This window comes from Chiloscyllium punctatum, unplaced genomic scaffold (assembly GCF_047496795.1).
Source record: "Chiloscyllium punctatum isolate Juve2018m unplaced genomic scaffold, sChiPun1.3 scaffold_772, whole genome shotgun sequence".
Lineage (NCBI taxonomy): Eukaryota > Metazoa > Chordata > Chondrichthyes > Orectolobiformes > Hemiscylliidae > Chiloscyllium > Chiloscyllium punctatum.
This window is the reverse complement of record NW_027310506.1, coordinates 22,455-41,726: the sequence shown is the minus strand read 5'-3', so window position 1 is coordinate 41,726 and position 19,272 is coordinate 22,455. Positions and strand designations below refer to the sequence as shown.

The following is a 19,272-nucleotide window of genomic DNA, read 5'->3' as shown; positions in this document are numbered from 1 at the left end:
CTCTCAACCTTCTTCTCTCTAACGAAAACATCCTCAAGTCCCTCAGCCTTTCCTTGTAAAACCCTCCCTTCATACCAGGCAACATCCCGGTAAATCCCCTCTGCACCCTTTCCAAAACTTCCACATCCTTCCTATAATGCGGTGACCAGAACAGTACACAATACTCCAAGTACGGCCGCACCAGAGTTGGGTACAGCTGTAAACATGACCTCGTGGTTCCAGAACTCGATCCCTCTAGTAATAAAAGCTAAAACCTGGGTGGCAACTTTCAAGGATCTGTGCACCTGGACACCGAGATCTCTCTGCTCATCTACACTACCAAGAATCTTACCATTAGCCCAGGACTCTGCATTCCTGTTACTCCGACCAAAGTGACTCACCTCTCACTTGTCCGCATTAAACTCCATTTGCCAGCTCTCAGCCCAGCTCTGCATCCTATCTATGTCTCTCTGTAACCTACTACATTCTTCGTCACTATCCACAACTCCACCGACCTTAGTGTCATCCGCAAATTTACTAACCCATCCTTCTACGCCCTCATCCAGGTCATTTATAAAAGTGATGAACAGCAGTGGACCCAGCACCGATCCTTGCGGTATACCACTGGTAACTGGACTCCAAGATGAACATGTCCCATAAACCACCATCCTCTGTCTTCTTTCAGCAAGCCAATTCCTGATCCAAACTGCTATATCTCCCACAATCCCATTCCTCTGCATTTTGTACAACATCCTACTGCGGGGAACCTTATCGAACGGCTGGCTGAAATCCATATACACCACGTCAACCGGTTTACCCTCATCTACCTGCTTGGTCACCTTCATAACGTCTTCATCTGTGTCATTGATGTATTTTGTAAACTGCCGCGGTCGAGGTACTGATCCTTGTGGTAACTCACTGGCCACCGCCTCCTGTTCCAGAACAGATCCTGTCTCTCTGCTTCCTGTCAGCTGGACAGTTTTCATTCCAAGGCAGTATTTTGCCCCCCCCAGTGCCCTAATTTTGCTCACCGGTCTCCCTATTGTGGGACTTTATCAAAGGCTTTCTGGAAGTCCCAGGTACACTACATCCACTGGCTCTCCCTCGTCCATCTTCCGAGTTACGCCCTCAAACAAATTCCAGAAGATTAACCAGGCTCAATTTCCCCCTTCGCAAAACCCGTGCTGACTCTGACCTGTCCTAAGCGAGCCGTGACTTCATCTTTCACAATCGCTCCCCCCCCCCCCCCAGCATCTTTCCCACCACTGACTATCTGCCCTGGAATTCCCTGCTTTCTCTCTCCCTCCTTTCGTGAAACATTAGCCACCCTCCGATCCGCAGGAACTGACCCTGAGTCAGCAGAACTTCGGAAAAATGATGAACAATGCCTCCACGGTTTGTAGAGCCGCCTCCTTTAAGCCCACCCCCCCCCCCCCCCCCCCCCCCGACATCCCCCCCACTCCACCCCGGGATGCCGACCATCAGGTCCTGGGGACTGACCAGCCTTCAGTCCTACTGGTCAACCCCTACACCACTTCCCGCCGAATAAGAATTCCCTTCGGCTCATTTGTCTGGTCCTTCAGCCTCTATCGCGCGTGGGGAGATTGCTCGTGTCTTCTCCAGCGAAGACAAGTTCAATTCGTCTGCCATTTCCTTGTCGCTCCCCAGAATAACTTGACCCATTTGTGCGTTCAAGGGCCCAATTCTGCGTCTTAACTAATTTTTCTTTCCATACACATTCCTAAAAGGAAAAGCGAGTTATATTTCTGCCTTCAGTTTGACTCCGCGCATCACCTTTTTTAGTTATCCTCTGTTGGTCTTTAACAGTTTCCCGGTCCTCCATGCTCACTGCGTCTCTTTGATCTTTCTCCAGTCCTTAACTTCCCTGGTCAGCCGTCCCTGCCATTCCACCCCCCCCGCCCCCCGACACCCCCAGGATCTCCCTTTGCCCTTGGACTGTTTCAACCCCTGCACCCCCTGCATGAGCTTGGGAAACCCCCTGCCATTCTTGGTCCCCCTGCCCGGGGATTGAACTGTTGATCCTCGGTCAATTGCAGGAGTCGAGCAGTTAGAGAGGATGGAGTCACCGCGGATGATCAAAACCCACCTGCCTTTCCAACTCGTTCCCAAATCCTTCTGGGAGCAGGATTGTAAGGTACGGGACTGAGGGGGGAGACACTGAGGGGACTGAGGGACATGGGGAGAGTGTGGGAGACTGAGAGATGGATAAATTTATGGGAGGGAGACACTGAGGGACACGGGGAGAGTGTGGGAGACTGGGAGATGGATAGATTTATGGGGGGGAGACACTGAGGGACATGGGGAGAGTGTGGGAGACTGGGAGATAGATAGATTTATGGGGGGAGACACTGAGGGACACGGGGAGAGTGTGGGAGACTGGGAGTTAGATAGATTTATGGGAGGGAGACACTGAGGGACACGGGGAGAGTGTGGGAGACTGGGAGATGGATAGATTTATGGGGGGGAGACACTGAGGGACACGGGGAGAGTGTGGGAGACTGGGAGATGGATAGATTTATGGGAGGGAGACACTGAGGGACACGGGGAGAGTGTGGGAGACTGGGAGATGGATAGATTTATGGGGGGGAGACACTGAGGGACATGGGGAGAGTGTGGGAGACTGGGAGATGGATAGATTTATGGGAGGGAGACACTGAGGGACACGGGGAGAGTGTGGGAGACTGTGAGATGGATAGATTTATGGGGGGGAGACACTGAGGGGACTGAGGGACACGGGGAGAGTGTGGGAGACTGGGAGATGGATAGATTTATGGGAGGGAGACACTGAGGGACACGGGGAGAGTGTGGGAGACTGGGAGATGGATAGATTTATGGGGGGGAGACACTGAGGGACACGGGGAGAGTGTGGGAGACTGGGAGATGGATAGGTTTTTGGGGGGGGAGACTCTGAGGGGATTAATGAATGCATTTTTCTCCCTGTTCCCAGGTAATTGTAGTCGCTCGAAATGCCAAGGATAATGCGGTCTCGTATTTTCACTTCCATCGGATGAACCAAGGCATGCCTCACCCTGGGACCTGGCAGGAATTCCTCCGGAATTTCATGGAGGGTCAAGGTGAGGAACACCGTCTTCTACACTGTCCCCCCATCAAACCCACTCAGGACAGGGACAGCACGGGGTAGATACAGAGTAAAGCTCCCTCTACACTGTCCCCCATCAAACACGCCCAGGACAGGGACAGCACGGGGTTAGATACAGAGTAAAACTCCCTCTACACGATCCCCCCCATCAAACCGACCCAGGACAGGGACAGCACGGGGTTAGATACAGAGTAAAACTCCCTCTACACAGTCCCCCCCATCAAACACTCCCAGGACAGGGACAGCACGGGGTTAGATATAGAGTAAAGCTCCCTCTACACTGTCCCTCCATCAAACCGACCCAGGCCAGGGACAGCAGGGGGTTAGATACAGAGTAAAGCTCCCTCTACACTGTCCCCCCATCAAACCGACCCAGGACAGGGACAGCAGGGGGTTAGATACAGAGTAAAGCATCCTCTACATTGTCTGTGTTGAATCTTTGACCCAGTGACAGTGGGTTTTGATGGGAGGGAGACTGGGATCTGACTGTGCAATCTCTGTGTGTTCCAGTTTCCTGGGGATCATGGTATGACCATGTGAAGGGCTGGTGGGAAGCGAAGGAGAAACATCGGATTCTGTTCCTCTTTTATGAAGACATGAAGGAGGTAAAGATGGAGAGAGTGTGGGGGAGAACGAGTGTTGGAGGGTGTGACAGAGAGAGAATGGAGGGGGCAGAGACAGGGAGAGAGGGGCTGGGAGGGAGAGGGAGGGGGAGGGAGAGGGAGAGGGAGACAAGAGACATCAGGGTCTGGATGGACCCTCTCACTGACCCCTGACCCTGCATGGACACTCTGTCTGACCCCTGACCCTGGATGGACCTTCTCTCTCTGACCCCTGACCCTGGATGGATCCTCTCTGACCTCTGACCCCATGGACACTCTCTCTGACCCCTGACCCTGGATGGAACTTCTCTCACTGACCCCTGACCCTGGATGGACCTTCCCTCTCTGACCCCTGACCCCATGGACACTCTCCCTGACCCTGGGAGCTCTAACCCCACTCTCCTTCGCTCCTCTCCATCTAGAACCCCAGGCGGGAGATCCAGAAGGTGGCTCGGTTCATGGGGAAGGTTCTAGAAGATGACGTCCTCGAGAAGATTGTCCATCTCTCCTCCTTCAAGGTCATGAAAGACAACCCAATGGCTAATTACACCACGTTGCCCAGCAACATCATGGACCAATCCATCTCCAGGTTCATGAGAAAAGGTGGGTTCAAAGTCAGAGATGGGAGGTCAAGGGTCAGGCAGCCAAGTGTTATGGGTTAGAAAGAATCTAACCATCGCCCCCTTGATGTTCAATGGTGTTACCGTCACTGAATCCCCCCTCCCCCCACTATCAACATCCTGGGGATTCCCATTGAGAGAGAATCTAACCATCGCCCCCTTGATGTTCAATGGTGTTACCGTCACTGAATTCCCCCTCCCCCCGCCAAGTATCAACATCCTGGGGGTTGCCATTGAGAGAGAATCTAATCATCGCCCCTTGATGTTCAATGGTGCTACCATCACTGAATCCCCCCTCCCCCCGCCAAGTATCAACATCCTGGGGGTTGCCATTGAGAGAGAATCTAACCATCGCCCCCTTGATGTTCAATGGTGTTACCATCACTGAGTCCCCCTCCCCACCACGATCAACATCCTGGGGGTTCCCATTGAGAGAGAATCTAACCATCGCACCCTTGACGTTCAATGGTGTTACCGTCACTGAATTCCCCCTCCCCCTCCCCCACTATCAACATCCTGGGGGTCCCATTGAGAGAGAATCTAACCATCGCCCCCTTGACGTTCAATGGTGTTACCGTCACTGAACTCCTCCCCCCCCCCCCCCCACTATCAACATCCTGGGGGTTCCCATTGAGAGAGAATCTAACCATCGCCCCCTTGATGTTCAATGGTGTTTCCATCACTGAATCCCCCCCTCCACCCCCACTATCAACATCCTGGGGGGTCCCATTGAGAGAGAATCTAACCATCGCCCCCTTGATGTTCAATGGTGTTACCGTACCGTCACTGAATTCCCCCTCCCCACCCCCCCAACTATCAACAACCTGGGGGGTCCCATTGAGAGAGAATCTAACCATCACCCCCTTGACGTTCAATGGTGTTACCATCACTGAATCCCCCCTCCCCCCCACTATCAACATCCTGGGGATTCCCATTGAGAGAGACTCTAACCATCGCCCCCTAGACGTTCAATGGTGTTACCGTCACTGAATCCCCCCTCCTCCCCTCCACTATCAATATCCTGGGGCTTCCCATTGAGAGGGAATCTAACCATCGGCCCCTTGACATTCAATGGTGTTACCATCACTGAATTCCCCCTCCCCCGCTCCCACTATCAACATCCTGAGGGGGTCCCATTGAGAGAGAATCTAACCATCGCCCCCTTGATGTTCAATGGTGTTACCATCACTGAATTCCCCCTCCCCCCCGCCACAATCAACATCCTGGGGGGTCCCATTGAGAGAGAATCTAACCATCGCCCCTTGATGTTCAATGGTGTTACCCTCACTGAATTCCCCCTCCCCCCGCCAAGTATCAACATCCTGGGGGTTGCCATTGAGAGAGAATCTAACCATCGCCCCTTGATGTTCAATGGTGTTACCGTCACTGAATTCCCCCTCCCCCCGCCAAGTATCAACATCCTGGGGGTTGCCATTGAGAGAGAATCTAATCATCGCCCCTTGATGTTCAATGGTGCTACCGTCACTGAATTCCACCTCCCCCCCCCAAGTATCAACATCCTGGGGGTTGCCATTGAGAGAGAATCTAACCATCGCCCCCTTGATGTTCAATGGTGTTACCATCACTGAGTCCCCCTCCCCACCACGATCAACATCCTGGGGGTTCCCATTGAGAGAGAATCTAACCATCGCACCCTTGACGTTCAATGGTGTTACCGTCACTGAATTCCCCCTCCCCCTCCCCCACTATCAACATCCTGGGGCTCCCATTGAGAGAGAATCTAACCATCGCCCCCTTGACGTTCAATGGTGTTACCGTCACTGAACTCCTCCCCCCCCCCCCCCCCCCACTATCAACATCCTGGGCGTTCCCATTGAGAGAGAATCTAACCATCGCCCCCTTGATGTTCAATGGTGTTTCCATCACTGAATCCCCCCCTCCACCCCCACTATCAACATCCTGGGGGGTCCCATTGAGAGAGAATCTAACCATCGCCCCCTTGACGTTCAATGGTGTTACCATCACTGATTCACCCCTCCCCACCGCGATCAACATCCTGGGGGTTCCCATTGAGAGAGAATCTAACCATCGCCCCCTTGACGTTCAATGGTGTTACCATCACTGAGTCACCCCTCCCCACCGCGATCAACATCCTGGGGGTTCCCATTGAGAGAGAATCTAACCTTCGCCCCCTAGACGTTCAATGGTGTTACCGTCACTGAATCCCCCCTCCTCCCCTCCACTATCAATATCCTGGGGCTTCCCATTGAGAGGGAATCTAACCATCGGCCCCTTGACATTCAATGGTGTTACCGTCACTGAATTCCCCCTCCCCCGCTCCCACTATCAAGATCCTGGGAGGTCCCATTGAGAGAGAATCTAACCATCGCCCCCTTGATGTTCAATGGTGTTACCGTCACTGAATCCCCCCTCCCCCCCACTATCAACATCCTGAGGGGGTCCCATTGAGAGAGAATCTAACCATCGCCCCCTTGATGTTCAATGGTGTTACCATCACTGAATTCCCCCTCCCCCCCGCCACAATCAACATCCTGGGGGGTCCCATTGAGAGAGAATCTAACCATCGCCCCTTGATGTTCAATGGTGTTACCCTCACTGAATTCCCCCTCCCCCCGCCAAGTATCAACATCCTGGGGGTTGCCATTGAGAGAGAATCTAACCATCGCCCCTTGATGTTCAATGGTGTTACCGTCACTGAATTCCACCTCCCCCCCCCCAAGTATCAACATCCTGGGGGTTGCCATTGAGAGAGAATCTAACCATCGCCCCCTTGATGTTCAATGGTGTTACCATCACTGAGTCCCCCTCCCCACCACGATCAACATCCTGGGGGTTCCCATTGAGAGAGAATCTAACCATCGCACCCTTGACGTTCAATGGTGTTACCGTCACTGAATTCCTCCCCCCCCCCACTATCAACATCCTGGGGGTTCCCATTGAGAGAGAATCTAACCATCACCCCCTTGACGTTCAATGGTGTTACCGTCACTGAATTCCTTCCCCCCCCCCCCCACTATCAACATCCTGGGGGTTCCCATTGAGGGAGAATCTAACCATCGCCCCCTTGATGTTCAATGGTGTTTCCATCACTGAATCCCCCCCTCCACCCCCACTATCAACATCCTGGGGGGTCCCATTGAGAGAGAATCTAACCTTCGCCCCCTTGATGTTCAATGGTGTTACCGTACCGTCACTGAATTCCCCCTCCCCACCCCCCCAACTATCAACATCCTGGGGGGTCCCATTGAGAGAGAATCTAACCATCGGCCCCTTGACATTCAATGGTGATACCGTCACTGAATTCCCCCTCCCCCGCTCCCACTATCAAGATCCTGGGGGGTCCCATTGAGAGAGAATCTAACCATCGCCCCCTTGATGTTCAATGGTGTTACCGTCACTGAATCCCCCCTCCCCCCCACTATCAACATCCTGAGGTGGTACCATTGAGAGAGAATCTAACCATCGCCCCCTTGATGTTCAATGGTGTTACCGTCACTGAATTCCCCCTCCCCCCCACCACAATCAACATCCTGGGGGGTCCCATTGAGAGAGAATCTAACCATCGCCCCTTGATGTTCAATGGTGTTACCCTCACTGAATTCCCCCTCCCCCCGCCAAGTATCAACATCCTGGGGGTTGCCATTGAGAGAGAATCTAACCATCGCCCCTTGATGTTCAATGGTGTTACCGTCACTGAATTCCACCTCCCCCCCCCAAGTATCAACATCCTGGGGGTTGCCATTGAGAGAGAATCTAACCATCGCCCCTTGATGTTCAATGGTGTTACCGTCACTGAATTCCAACTCCCCCCCCCAAGTATCAACATCCTGGGGGTTCCCATTGAGAGAGAATCTAACCATCGCACCCTTGACGTTCAATGGTGTTACCGTCACTGAATTCCCCCTCCCCCTCCCCCACTATCAACATCCTGGGGGTCCCATTGAGAGAGAATCTAACCATCGCCCCCTTGACGTTCAATGGTGTTACCGTCACTGAATTCCTCCCCCCCCCCCACTATCAACATCCTGGGGGTTCCCATTGAGAGAGAATCTAACCATCACCCCCTTGACGTTCAATGGTGTTACCGTCACTGAATTCCTTCCCCCCCCCCCACTATCAACATCCTGGGGGTTCCCATTGAGGGAGAATCTAACCATCGCCCCCTTGATGTTCAATGGTGTTACCGTACCGTCACTGAATTCCCCCTCCACACCCCCCCAACTATCAACATCCTGGGGGGTCCCATTGAGAGAGAATCTAACCATCGCCCCCTTGATGTTCAATGGTGTTACCGTACCGTCACTGAATTCCCCCTCCACACCCCCCCAACTATCAACATCCTGGGGGGTCCCATTGAGAGAGAATCTAACCATCGCCCCCTTGATGTTCAATGGTGTTACCATCACTGAATTCCCCCTCCCCCCCACTATCAACATCCTGGGGATTCCCATTGAGAGAGACTCTAACCATCGCCCCCTTGACGTTCAATGGTGTTACTATCACTGAGTCACCCCTCCCCACCGCGATCAACATCCTGGGGGTTCCCATTGAGAGAGAATCTAACCATCGCCCCCATGACGTTCAATGGTGTTACCATCACTGAGTCACCCCTCCCCACCGCGATCAACATCCTGGGGGTTGCCATTGAGAGAGAATCTAACCATCGCCCCCTTGACGTTCAATGGTGTTACCGTCACTGAGTCACCCCTCCCCACCGCGATCAACATCCTGGGGGTTCCCACTGAGAGAGAATCTAACCATCGCCCCCTTGACGTTCAAGGGTGTTACCATCACTGAGTCCCCCACTCCCCCACTATCAACATCCTGGGGCTTCCCATTGAGAGGGAATCTAACCATCGCACCCTTGACGTTCAATGGTGTTACCGTCACTGAATCCCCCACTCCCCCACTATCAACATCCTGGGGCTTCCCATTGAGAGGGAATCTAACCATCGCCCCCTTGACGTTCAATGGTGTTACCATCACTGAATCCCCCCTCCCCCCCCCACTATCAACATCCTGGGGGTTCCCATTGAGAGAGAATCTAACCATCACCCCCTTGATGTTCAATGGTGTTACCATCACTGAATCCCCCCCTCCCCCCACTATCAACATCCTGGGGGTTCCCATTGAGAGAGAATCTAACCATTGCCCCTTGATGTTCAATGGTGTTACCGTCACTGAATCCCCCTTCCCCCCCACTATCAACATCCTGGGGGTTCCCATTGAGAGAGAATCTAACCATCGCCCCCTTGATGTTCAATGGTGTTACCGTCACTGAATCCACCCCTCCCCTCACAATCAACATCCTGGGGGTTCCCATTGAGAGAGAATCTAACCATTGCCCCTTGATGTTCAATGGTGTTACCGTCACTGAATCCCCCCTCCCCACCGCGATCAACATCCTGGGGGTTCCCATTGAGAGAGAATCTAACCATCGCCCCCTTGACGTTCAATTGTGTTACCGTCACTGAATCCGCCCCCCCCCCCCCCCCCCCCACTATCAACATCCTGGGGGTTCCCATTGAGAGAGAATCTAACCATCGCCCCCTTGACGTTCAATTGTGTTACCGTCACTGAATCCCCCCCCCCCCCCCCCCCCCCCACTATCAACATCCTGGGGGTTCCCATTGAGGGAGAATCTAACCATCGTCCCCTTGATGTTCAATGGTGTTACCGTCACTGAATTCCCCCTCCCCCCCACAATCAGCATCCTGGGGGTTCCCATTGAGGGAGAATCTAACCATCGCCCCCTTGATGTTCAATGGTGTTTCCATCACTGAATCCCCCCCTCCACCTCCACTATCAACATCCTGGGGGTTCCCAGTGCGAGAGAATCTAACCATCACCCCCTTGATGTTCAATGGTGTTACCATCACTGAATCCCCCCTCCCCCCCCACTATCAACACCCTGGGGGTTCCCATTGAGAGAGAATCTAACCATCGCCCCCTTGATGTTCAATGGTGTTACCATCACTGAATCCCTGCTCCCCTCCACTATCAACATCCTGGGGGTTCCCATTGAGAGAGCATCTAACCATCGCCCCCTTGATGTTCAATGGTGTTACCATCACTGAATCCCCCCCTCCCCCCCACTATCAACATCCTGGGGGTTCCCATTGAGAGAGAATCTAACCATCGCCCCCTTGATGTTCAATGGCGTTACCATCACTGAATCCCCCCTCCCCCCCACAATCAACATCCTGGGGGTTCCCATTGAGAGAGAATCTAACCATCGCCCCCTTGATGTTCAATGGTGATACCATCACTGAATCCCCCCTCCCCCTCCCCCCCCACTATCACCATCCTGGGGGTTCCCATTGAGAGAGACTCTAACCATCGCCCCCTTGATGTTCAATGGTGTTACCATCACTGAGTCACCCCTCCCCACCACGATCAACATCCTGGGGGTCCCATTGAGAGAGAATCTAACCATCGCCCCCTTGACGTTCAATGGTGTTACCGTCACTGAATTCCTCCCCCTCCCCCACTATCAACATCCTGGGGGTTCCCATTGAGAGAGAATCTAACCATCACCCCCTTGACGTTCAATGGTGTTACCGTCACTGAATTCCTCCCCCCCCCCCCACTATCAACATCCTGGGGGTTCCCATTGAGAGAGAATCTAACCATCGCCCCCTTGATGTTCAATGGTGTTACCATCACTGAATCCCCCCCTCCACCCCCACTATCAACATCCTGGGGGGTCCCATTGAGAGAGAATCTAACCATCGCCCCCTTGATGTTCAATGGTGTTACCGAACCGTCACTGAATTCCCCCTCCCCACCCCCCCAACTATCAACATCCTGGGGGGTCCCATTGAGAGAGAATCTAACCATCGCCCCCTTGATGTTCAATGGTGTTACCATCACTGAATTCCCCCTCCCCCCCACAATCAACATCCTGGGGGTCCCATTGTGAGAGAATCTAACCATCGCCCCCTTGACGTTCAATGGTGTTACCATCAATGAATCCCCCCTCCCCCCCACTATCAACATCCTGGGGATTCCCATTGAGAGAGACTCTAACCATCGCCCCCTTGACGTTCAATGGTGTTACCATCACTGAGTCACCCCTCCCCACCGCGATCAACATCCTGGGGGTTCCCATTGAGAGAGAATCTAACCATCGCCCCCTTGACGTTCAATGGTGTTACCATCACTGAGTCACCCCTCCCCACCGCGATCAACATCCTGGGGGTTCCCATTGAGAGAGAATCTAACCATCGCCCCCTTGATGTTCAATGGTGTTACCATCACTGAATCCCCCTCCCCCACCCCCACAATCAACATCCTGGGGGCTCCCATTGAGAGAGAATCTAACCATCGCCCCTTGATGTTCAATGGTGTTACCGTCACTGAATTCCCCCTCCCCCCGCCAAGTATCAACATCCTGGGGGTTGCCATTGAGAGAGAATCTAACCATCGCCCCTTGATGTTCAATGGTGTTACCGTCACTGAATTCCACCTCCCCCCCCCAAGTATCAATATCCTGGGGTTTGCCATTGAGAGAGAATCTAACCATCGCCCCCTTGATGTTCAATGGTGTTACCATCACTGAGTCCCCCTCCCCACCACGATCAACATCCTGGGGGTTCCCATTGAGGGAGAATCTAACCATCGCCCCCTTGATGTTCAATGGTGTTTCCATCACTGAATCCACCCCTCCACCCCCACTATCAACATCCTGGGGGGTCCCATTGAGAGAGAATCTAACCATCGCCCCCTTGATGTTCAATGGTGTTACCGAACCGTCACTGAATTCCCCCTCCCCACCCCCCCAACTATCAACATCCTGGGGGGTCCCATTGAGAGAGAATCTAACCATCGCCCCCTTGATGTTCAATGGTGTTACCATCACTGAATTCCCCCTCCCCCCCACAATCAACATCCTGGGGGTCCCATTGTGAGAGAATCTAACCATCGCCCCCTTGACGTTCAATGGTGTTACCATCACTGAATCCCCCCTCCCCCCCACTATCAACATCCTGGGGATTCCCATTGAGAGAGACTCTAACCATCGCCCCCTTGACGTTCAATGGTGTTACCATCACTGAGTCACCCCTCCCCACCGCGATCAACATCCTGGGGGTTCCCATTGAGAGAGAATCTAACCATCGCCCCCTTGACGTTCAATGGTGTTACCATCACTGAGTCACCCCTCCCCACCGCGATCAACATCCTGGGGGTTCCCATTGAGAGAGAATCTAACCATCGCCCCCTTGATGTTCAATGGTGTTACCATCACTGAATTCCCCCTCCCCCACCCCCACAATCAACATCCTGGGGGCTCCCATTGAGAGAGAATCTAACCATCGCCCCTTGATGTTCAATGGTGTTACCGTCACTGAATTCCCCCTCCCCCCGCCAAGTATCAACATCCTGGGGGTTGCCATTGAGAGAGAATCTAACCATCGCCCCTTGATGTTCAATGGTGTTACCGTCACTGAATTCCACCTCCCCCCCCCAAGTATCAATATCCTGGGGTTTGCCATTGAGAGAGAATCTAACCATCGCCCCCTTGATGTTCAATGGTGTTACCATCACTGAGTCCCCCTCCCCACCACGATCAACATCCTGGGGGTTCCCATTGAGAGAGAAACTAACCATCGCCCCCTTGATGTTCAATGGTGTTACCATCACTGAATCCCCCCTCCTCCCCTCCACTATCAATATCCTGGGGCTTCCCATTGAGAGAGAATCTAACCATCGCCCCCTTGATGTTCAATGGTGTTACCGTCACTGAATCCCCCCTCCCCCCACTATCAACATCCTGGGGATTCCCATTGAGAGAGAATCTAACCATCGCGCCCTTGATGTTCAATGGTGTTACCATCACTGAATCCCCCTCCCCCCACTATCAACATCCTGGGGGGTCCCATTGAGAGAGAATCTAACCATCGCCCCCTTGATGTTCAATGTTGTTACCGTCACTGAACCCCCTCCCTCCCCCACTATCAACATCCTGGGGGTTCCCATTGAGAGAGAATCTAACCATCGCCCCCTTGACGTTCAATTGTGTTACCGTCACTGAATCCCCCCTCCCCCCCCCCACTATCAACATCCTGGGGGTTGCCATTGAGAGAGAATCTAACCATCGCCCCCTTGACGTTCAATGGTGTTACCATCACTGAATCCCCCCTCCCCGCCCCCCCACTATCAACATCCTGGGGGTTCCCATTGAGAGAGAATCTAACCATCGCACCCTTGACGTTCAATGGTGTTACCGTCACTGAATTCCCCCCTCCCCACCGCGATCAACATCCTGGGGGTTCCCATTGAGAGAGAATCTAACCATCGCCCCCTTGATGTTCAATGGTGTTACCATCACTGAATCCCCCCTCCTCCCCTCCACTATCAATATCCTGGGGCTTCCCATTGAGAGGGAATCTAACCATCGGCCCCTTGACATTCAATGGTGATACCGTCACTGAATTCCCCCTCCCCCGCTCCCACTATCAAGATCCTGGGGGGTCCCATTGAGAGAGAATCTAACCATCGCCCCCTTGATGTTCAATGGTGTTACCGTCACTGAATCCCCCCTCCCCCCACTATCAACATCCTGGGGATTCCCATTGAGAGAGAATCTAACCATCGCCCCCTTGATGTTCAATGGTGTTACCATCACTGAATTCCCCCTCCCCCCCACTATCAACATCCTGGGGGTTCCCATTGAGAGAGAATCTAACCATCGCCCCCTTGATGTTCAATGGTGTTACCATCACTGAATCCCCCCCTCCCCCCCCCACTATCAACATCCTGGGGGTTGCCATTGAGAGAGAATCTAACCATCGCCCCTTGATGTTCAATGGTGTTACCGTCACTGAATTCCACCTCCTCCCCCAAGTATCAACATCCTGGGGGTTGCCATTGAGAGAGAATCTAACCATCGCCCCCTTGATGTTCAATGGTGTTACCATCACTGAGTCCCCCTCCCCACCACGATCAACATCCTGGGGGTTCCCATTGAGAGAGAATCTAACCATCGCCCCCTTGATGTTCAATGGTGTTACCATCACTGAATCCCCCCCTCCCCCCCCCCACTATCAACATCCTGGGGGTTGCCATTGAGAGAGAATCTAACCATCGCCCCTTGATGTTCAATGGTGTTACCGTCACTGAATTCCACCTCCTCCCCCAAGTATCAACATCCTGGGGGTTGCCATTGAGAGAGAATCTAACCATCGCCCCCTTGATGTTCAATGGTGTTACCATCACTGAGTCCCCCTCCCCACCACGATCAACATCCTGGGGGTTCCCATTGAGAGAGAATCTAACCATCGCCCCCTTGATGTTCAATGGTGTTACCATCACTGAATCCCCCCTCCTCCCCTCCACTATCAATATCCTGGGGCTTCCCATTGAGAGAGAATCTAACCATCGCCCCCTTGACGTTCAATGGTGTTACCATCACTGAATCCCCCCTCCCCCCCACTATCAACATCCTGGGGATTCCCATTGAGAGAGACTCTAACCATCGCCCCCTTGACGTTCAATGGTGTTACCATCACTGAGTCACCCCTCCCCACCGCGATCAACATCCTGGGCGTTCCCATTGAGAGAGAATCTAACCATCGCCCCCTTGACGTTCAATGGTGTTACCATCACTGAGTCACCCCTCCCCACCGCGATCAACATCCTGGGGGTTCCCATTGAGAGAGAATCTAACCATCGCCCCCTTGATGTTCAATGGTGTTACCATCACTGAATTCCCCCTCCCCCACCCCCACAATCAACATCCTGGGGGATCCCATTGAGAGAGAATCTAACCATCGCCCCTTGATGTTCAATGGTGTTACCGTCACTGAATTCCCCCTCCCCCCGCCAAGTATCAACATCCTGGGGGTTGCCATTGAGAGAGAATCTAACCATCGCCCCTTGATGTTCAATGGTGTTACCGTCACTGAATTCCACCTCCCCCCCCCCAAGTATCAATATCCTGGGGTTTGCCATTGAGAGAGAATCTAACCATCGCCCCCTTGATGTTCAATGGTGTTACCATCACTGAGTCCCCCTCCCCACCACGATCAACATCCTGGGGGTTCCCATTGAGAGAGAAACTAACCATCGCCCCCTTGATGTTCAATGGTGTTACCGTCACTGAATCCCCCTCCCCCCACTATCAACATCCTGGGGGGTCCCATTGAGAGAGAATCTAACCATCGCCCCCTTGACGTTCAATGGTGTTACCGTCACTGAATCCCCCTCCCCCCCCACTATCAACATCCTGGGGGTTCCCATTGAGAGAGAATCGAACCATCGCCCCCTTGACGTTCAATGGTGTTACTGTCACTGAATCCCCCCTCCCCCCCCACTATCAATATCCTGGGGCTTCCCATTGAGAGAGAATCTAACCATCGCCCCCTTGATGTTCAATGGTGTTACCGTCACTGAATCCCCCTCCCCCCACTATCAACATCCTGGGGGGTCCCATTGAGAGAGAATCTAACCATCGCCCCCTTGATGTTCAATGTTGTTACCGTCACTGAACCCCCTCCCTCCCCCACTATCAACATCCTGGGGGTTCCCATTGAGAGAGAATCTAACCATCGCCCCCTTGATGTTCAATGGTGTTACTGTCACTGAATCCCCCCTCCCCCCCACTATCAACATCACGGGGGTTCCCATTGAGAGAGAATCTAACCATCGCCCCCTTGATATCCAATGTTGTTACCGTCACTGAACCCCCTCCCTCCCCCACTATCAACATCCTGGGGGTTCCCATTGAGAGAGAATCTAACCATCGCCCCCTTGACGTTCAATTGTGTTACCGTCACTGAATCCCCCCTCCCCCCCCCCACTATCAACATCCTGGCGGTTCCCATTGAGAGAGAATCTAACCATCGCCCCCTTGACGTTCAATGGTGTTACCATCACTGAATCCCCCCTCCCCCCCCCCCCCACTATCAACATCCTGGGGGTTCCCATTGAGAGAGAATCTAACCATCGCACCCTTGACGTTCAATGGTGTTACCGTCACTGAATTCCCCCCTCCCCACCGCGATCAACATCCTGGGGGTTCCCATTGAGAGAGAATCTAACCATCGCCCCCTTGATGTTCAATGGTGTTACCATCACTGAATCCACCCCTCCCCCCCACTATCAACATCCTGGGGGTTCCCATTGAGAGAGAATCTAACCATCGCCCCCTTGATGTTCAATGGTGTTACCGTCACTGAATCCCCCCTCCTCCCCTCCACGATCAATATCCTGGGGCTTCCCATTGAGAGGGAATCTAACCATCGGCCCCTTGACATTCAATGGTGATACCGTCACTGAATTCCCCCTCCCCCGCTCCCACTATCAAGATCCTGGGGGGTCCCATTGAGAGAGAATCTAACCATCGCCCCCTTGATGTTCAATGGTGTTACCGTCACTGAATCCCCCCTCCCCCCACTATCAACATCCTGGGGATTCCCATTGAGAGAGAATCTAACCATCGCCCCCTTGATGTTCAATGGTGTTACCATCACTGAATTCCCCCTCCCCCCAACAATCAACATCCTGGGGGTCCCATTGAGAGAGAATCTAACCATCGCCCCCTTGACGTTCAATGGTGTTACCATCACTGAATCCCCTCCTCCCCCCCACTATCAACATCCTGAGGGGGTCCCATTGAGAGAGAATCTAACCATCGCCCCTTGATGTTCAATGGTGTTACCGTCACTGAATTCCACCTCCCCCCCACTATCAACATCCTGGGGATTCCCATTGAGAGAGACTCTAACCATCGCCCCCTTGACGTTCAATGGTGTTACCATCACTGAGTCACCCCTCCCCACCGCGATCAACATCCTGGGGGTTCCCATTGAGAGAGAATCTAACCATCGCCCCCTTGATGTTCAATGGTGTTACCATCACTGAATCCCCCTCCCCCCCTCACTATCAACATCCCGGGGGTCCCATTGAGCAGAAACTGACCCAGACCCAGCCCTATCTCAATCCTGTGGCTGCAGGAGCAGGTCAGAGGCTGGGAATCCTGCATCAGGTAACTCCCCTCCTGACCTCCCTCCAACCCTCAAAGTCCTGTCCCACCATTGATGAGGCACGAGTCAGGGGAGGGTGAGGGGATACTCCCCACTCGTCCTGGCCTGGGGGGTGGGGGGGCGTGTGGCGAGGCTCTGACAACTCCGGGGAAACTCAACACCCTCCCGGGACAGAGCAGCCACCACCCACCCCCCCCCATCGCTCGATGGAGACACTGGCTGACCCTCCCCAAACCTCAACACTCCCTCCCCTCTCCACCCCCCTCGAAGCAGAGGGACAGCAGTGTGTACCCTCTACAAGACCCACTGCAGAGACTCACTGAGGCTCCCTCTGAGCGATGACAAGGGGGCGGTGGGCTGTGAAAAGGGGCAAGGGGATGGAGGGGGGTCAGTCCTCTCACATCACCGACTCATCCATGGTATTGACACAATCTCTCCCTGTCTGTCTCTGGGTTCCACTGTCTCTCCCTCTGTCTCTGTCCCTCTGCCTCCTCCCTCCTGTCTCTCCCTCCCTTTACTCTGTACCCCCCTCCCTCCCTCCTCTGTTTCCCACTCCCACCCACCCTCCCCCTCCCTCCCTGTTTTCTCTCTCTCTCTCTCTCTCTCCCTCCCACCCTTTCCCTCCCTGTTTCCCCCCTCCCTCCCTCCTCTGTCTCTCTCCCACTCCCTCCCTCTCGTTCCCTCTCCCCCCCTCTCTCCCTCCCCCTGTCTCTCCCTCTCTCCCTTCCCTTCTCTCCCCACCCTCCCTCTCTCCCTCCCTCCCTCCCCCTCTCTCCCCATCCTCCCTCTCTCCCTCCCTCCCTCCCCCTCTCTCCCCCCTCCCTCTCTCCATCCCTCGCCCTGTCGCTCCCTCCCTCCCTCCCTCCCTCCACCTGTCTCTCCCTCCCTCCCCCTGTCTCTCCCTCCCTCCACCCTGTCCCCCCCTCCCTCCTCTGTCTCTCTCTCTCTCTCCCTCACTCCCCGTCTCTCCATCTCTCCCTCCCTCCCTGTTTCTCTCCCCCTCCCTCACCATGCCTCTCCCTCCCTCACTCCCTGTTTCCCCTGTATCTCCCCCTCTCCCTCCCTCTCTCCCTCCCCCTGCCTCTCCCTCCCTCCCTCCCTCCCTGTTTCTCTCTCCCTCCCTCCCTCACCCCCTCTCTCCCTCCCCCTCCCTCCCTCACCCCCTCTCTCCCTCCCTCCCTCCCCCTCCCCCCTCCCTCTCTCCCCCTCTCTCCCCTTCCCTCCCCCTCCCCCTCCCTCTCTCCCTCCCCCTCCCTCCCTCCCCCTCTCCCTCCCTCCCCCTCCCCCCTCCCTCTCCCTCCCTCTCTCCCTCCCCCTCCCTCCCCCTCTCTCCCTCCCTCCCCCCCTCTCCCCCCCTCCCCCCCCCCTCCCTCTCCCCCTCTCCCTCCCCCCCCTCCCTCCCTCTCTCCCCCCCCTCCCTCCCCCCCCTCCCCCCCTCCCTCTCCCTCCCCCCCCTCCCTCCCTCTCTCCCAGGTGAGGTGGGGGACTGGAAGACCCATTTCACAGTGGCTGAGAATGAACGTTTTGACGAACATTACGAGAGACAGATGGCTCCGTGCTCGGTGAGGTTTCGCCAGGAGCTGTGACCGGGACGAGACCAGAACACTGTGAATAACCCATCGATTCAGATTAAATATTCCATTCATTAAGACAAACACATTCGCAAATTATTTCACATCAACCTGCACTTACAGCACAACGGACAGACACCCAACCTGAGAGAGAGAGGACTGAGAGACACCAGTCAGTGTACAGATATCTCCCTGAGAGAGAGAGGGGACTGAGAGACACCAGTCAGTGTACAGATATCTCCCTGAGAGAGAGGGGGGACTGAGAGACACCAGTCAGTGTACAGATATCTCCCTGAGAGAGAGAGAGAGGGGGACTGAGAGACACCAGTCAGTGTACAGATATCTCCCTGAGAGAGAGAGGGGACTGAGAGACACCAGTCAGTGTACAGATATCTCCCTGAGAGAGAGAGA

General features: G+C 54.3%; 1 protein-coding gene across 1 annotated transcript; it reads left to right on the top strand.

Annotated features, from left to right (window-relative positions):
- Nucleotides 1-2,001: 2,001 nt before the first annotated feature.
- On the top strand, nucleotides 2,002-18,945 carry LOC140473898 (sulfotransferase 1C4-like). Its single transcript, XM_072567652.1, has 5 exons — nucleotides 2,002-2,134; nucleotides 2,948-3,074; nucleotides 3,611-3,705; nucleotides 4,125-4,305; nucleotides 18,764-18,945. Exons 1-5 carry the CDS (start codon nucleotides 2,057-2,059, stop codon nucleotides 18,874-18,876), a joined length of 594 nt encoding a protein of 197 aa, XP_072423753.1. The 5' UTR covers nucleotides 2,002-2,056; the 3' UTR covers nucleotides 18,877-18,945.
- Nucleotides 18,946-19,272: the final 327 nt, after the last annotated feature.

Excerpts from the sequence above, each read along its gene's own strand:
- LOC140473898 (XM_072567652.1), top strand. The coding sequence starts at position 2,057 with ATGGAGTCACCGCGGATGATCAAAACCCACCTGCCTTTCCAACTCGTT. Across the intron at positions 2,135-2,947 it reads TCTGGGAGCAGGATTGTAAG|GTAATTGTAGTCGCTCGAAA; the intron begins GTACGGGACTGA and ends CCCTGTTCCCAG. Across the intron at positions 3,075-3,610 it reads GAATTTCATGGAGGGTCAAG|TTTCCTGGGGATCATGGTAT; the intron begins GTGAGGAACACC and ends TGTGTGTTCCAG.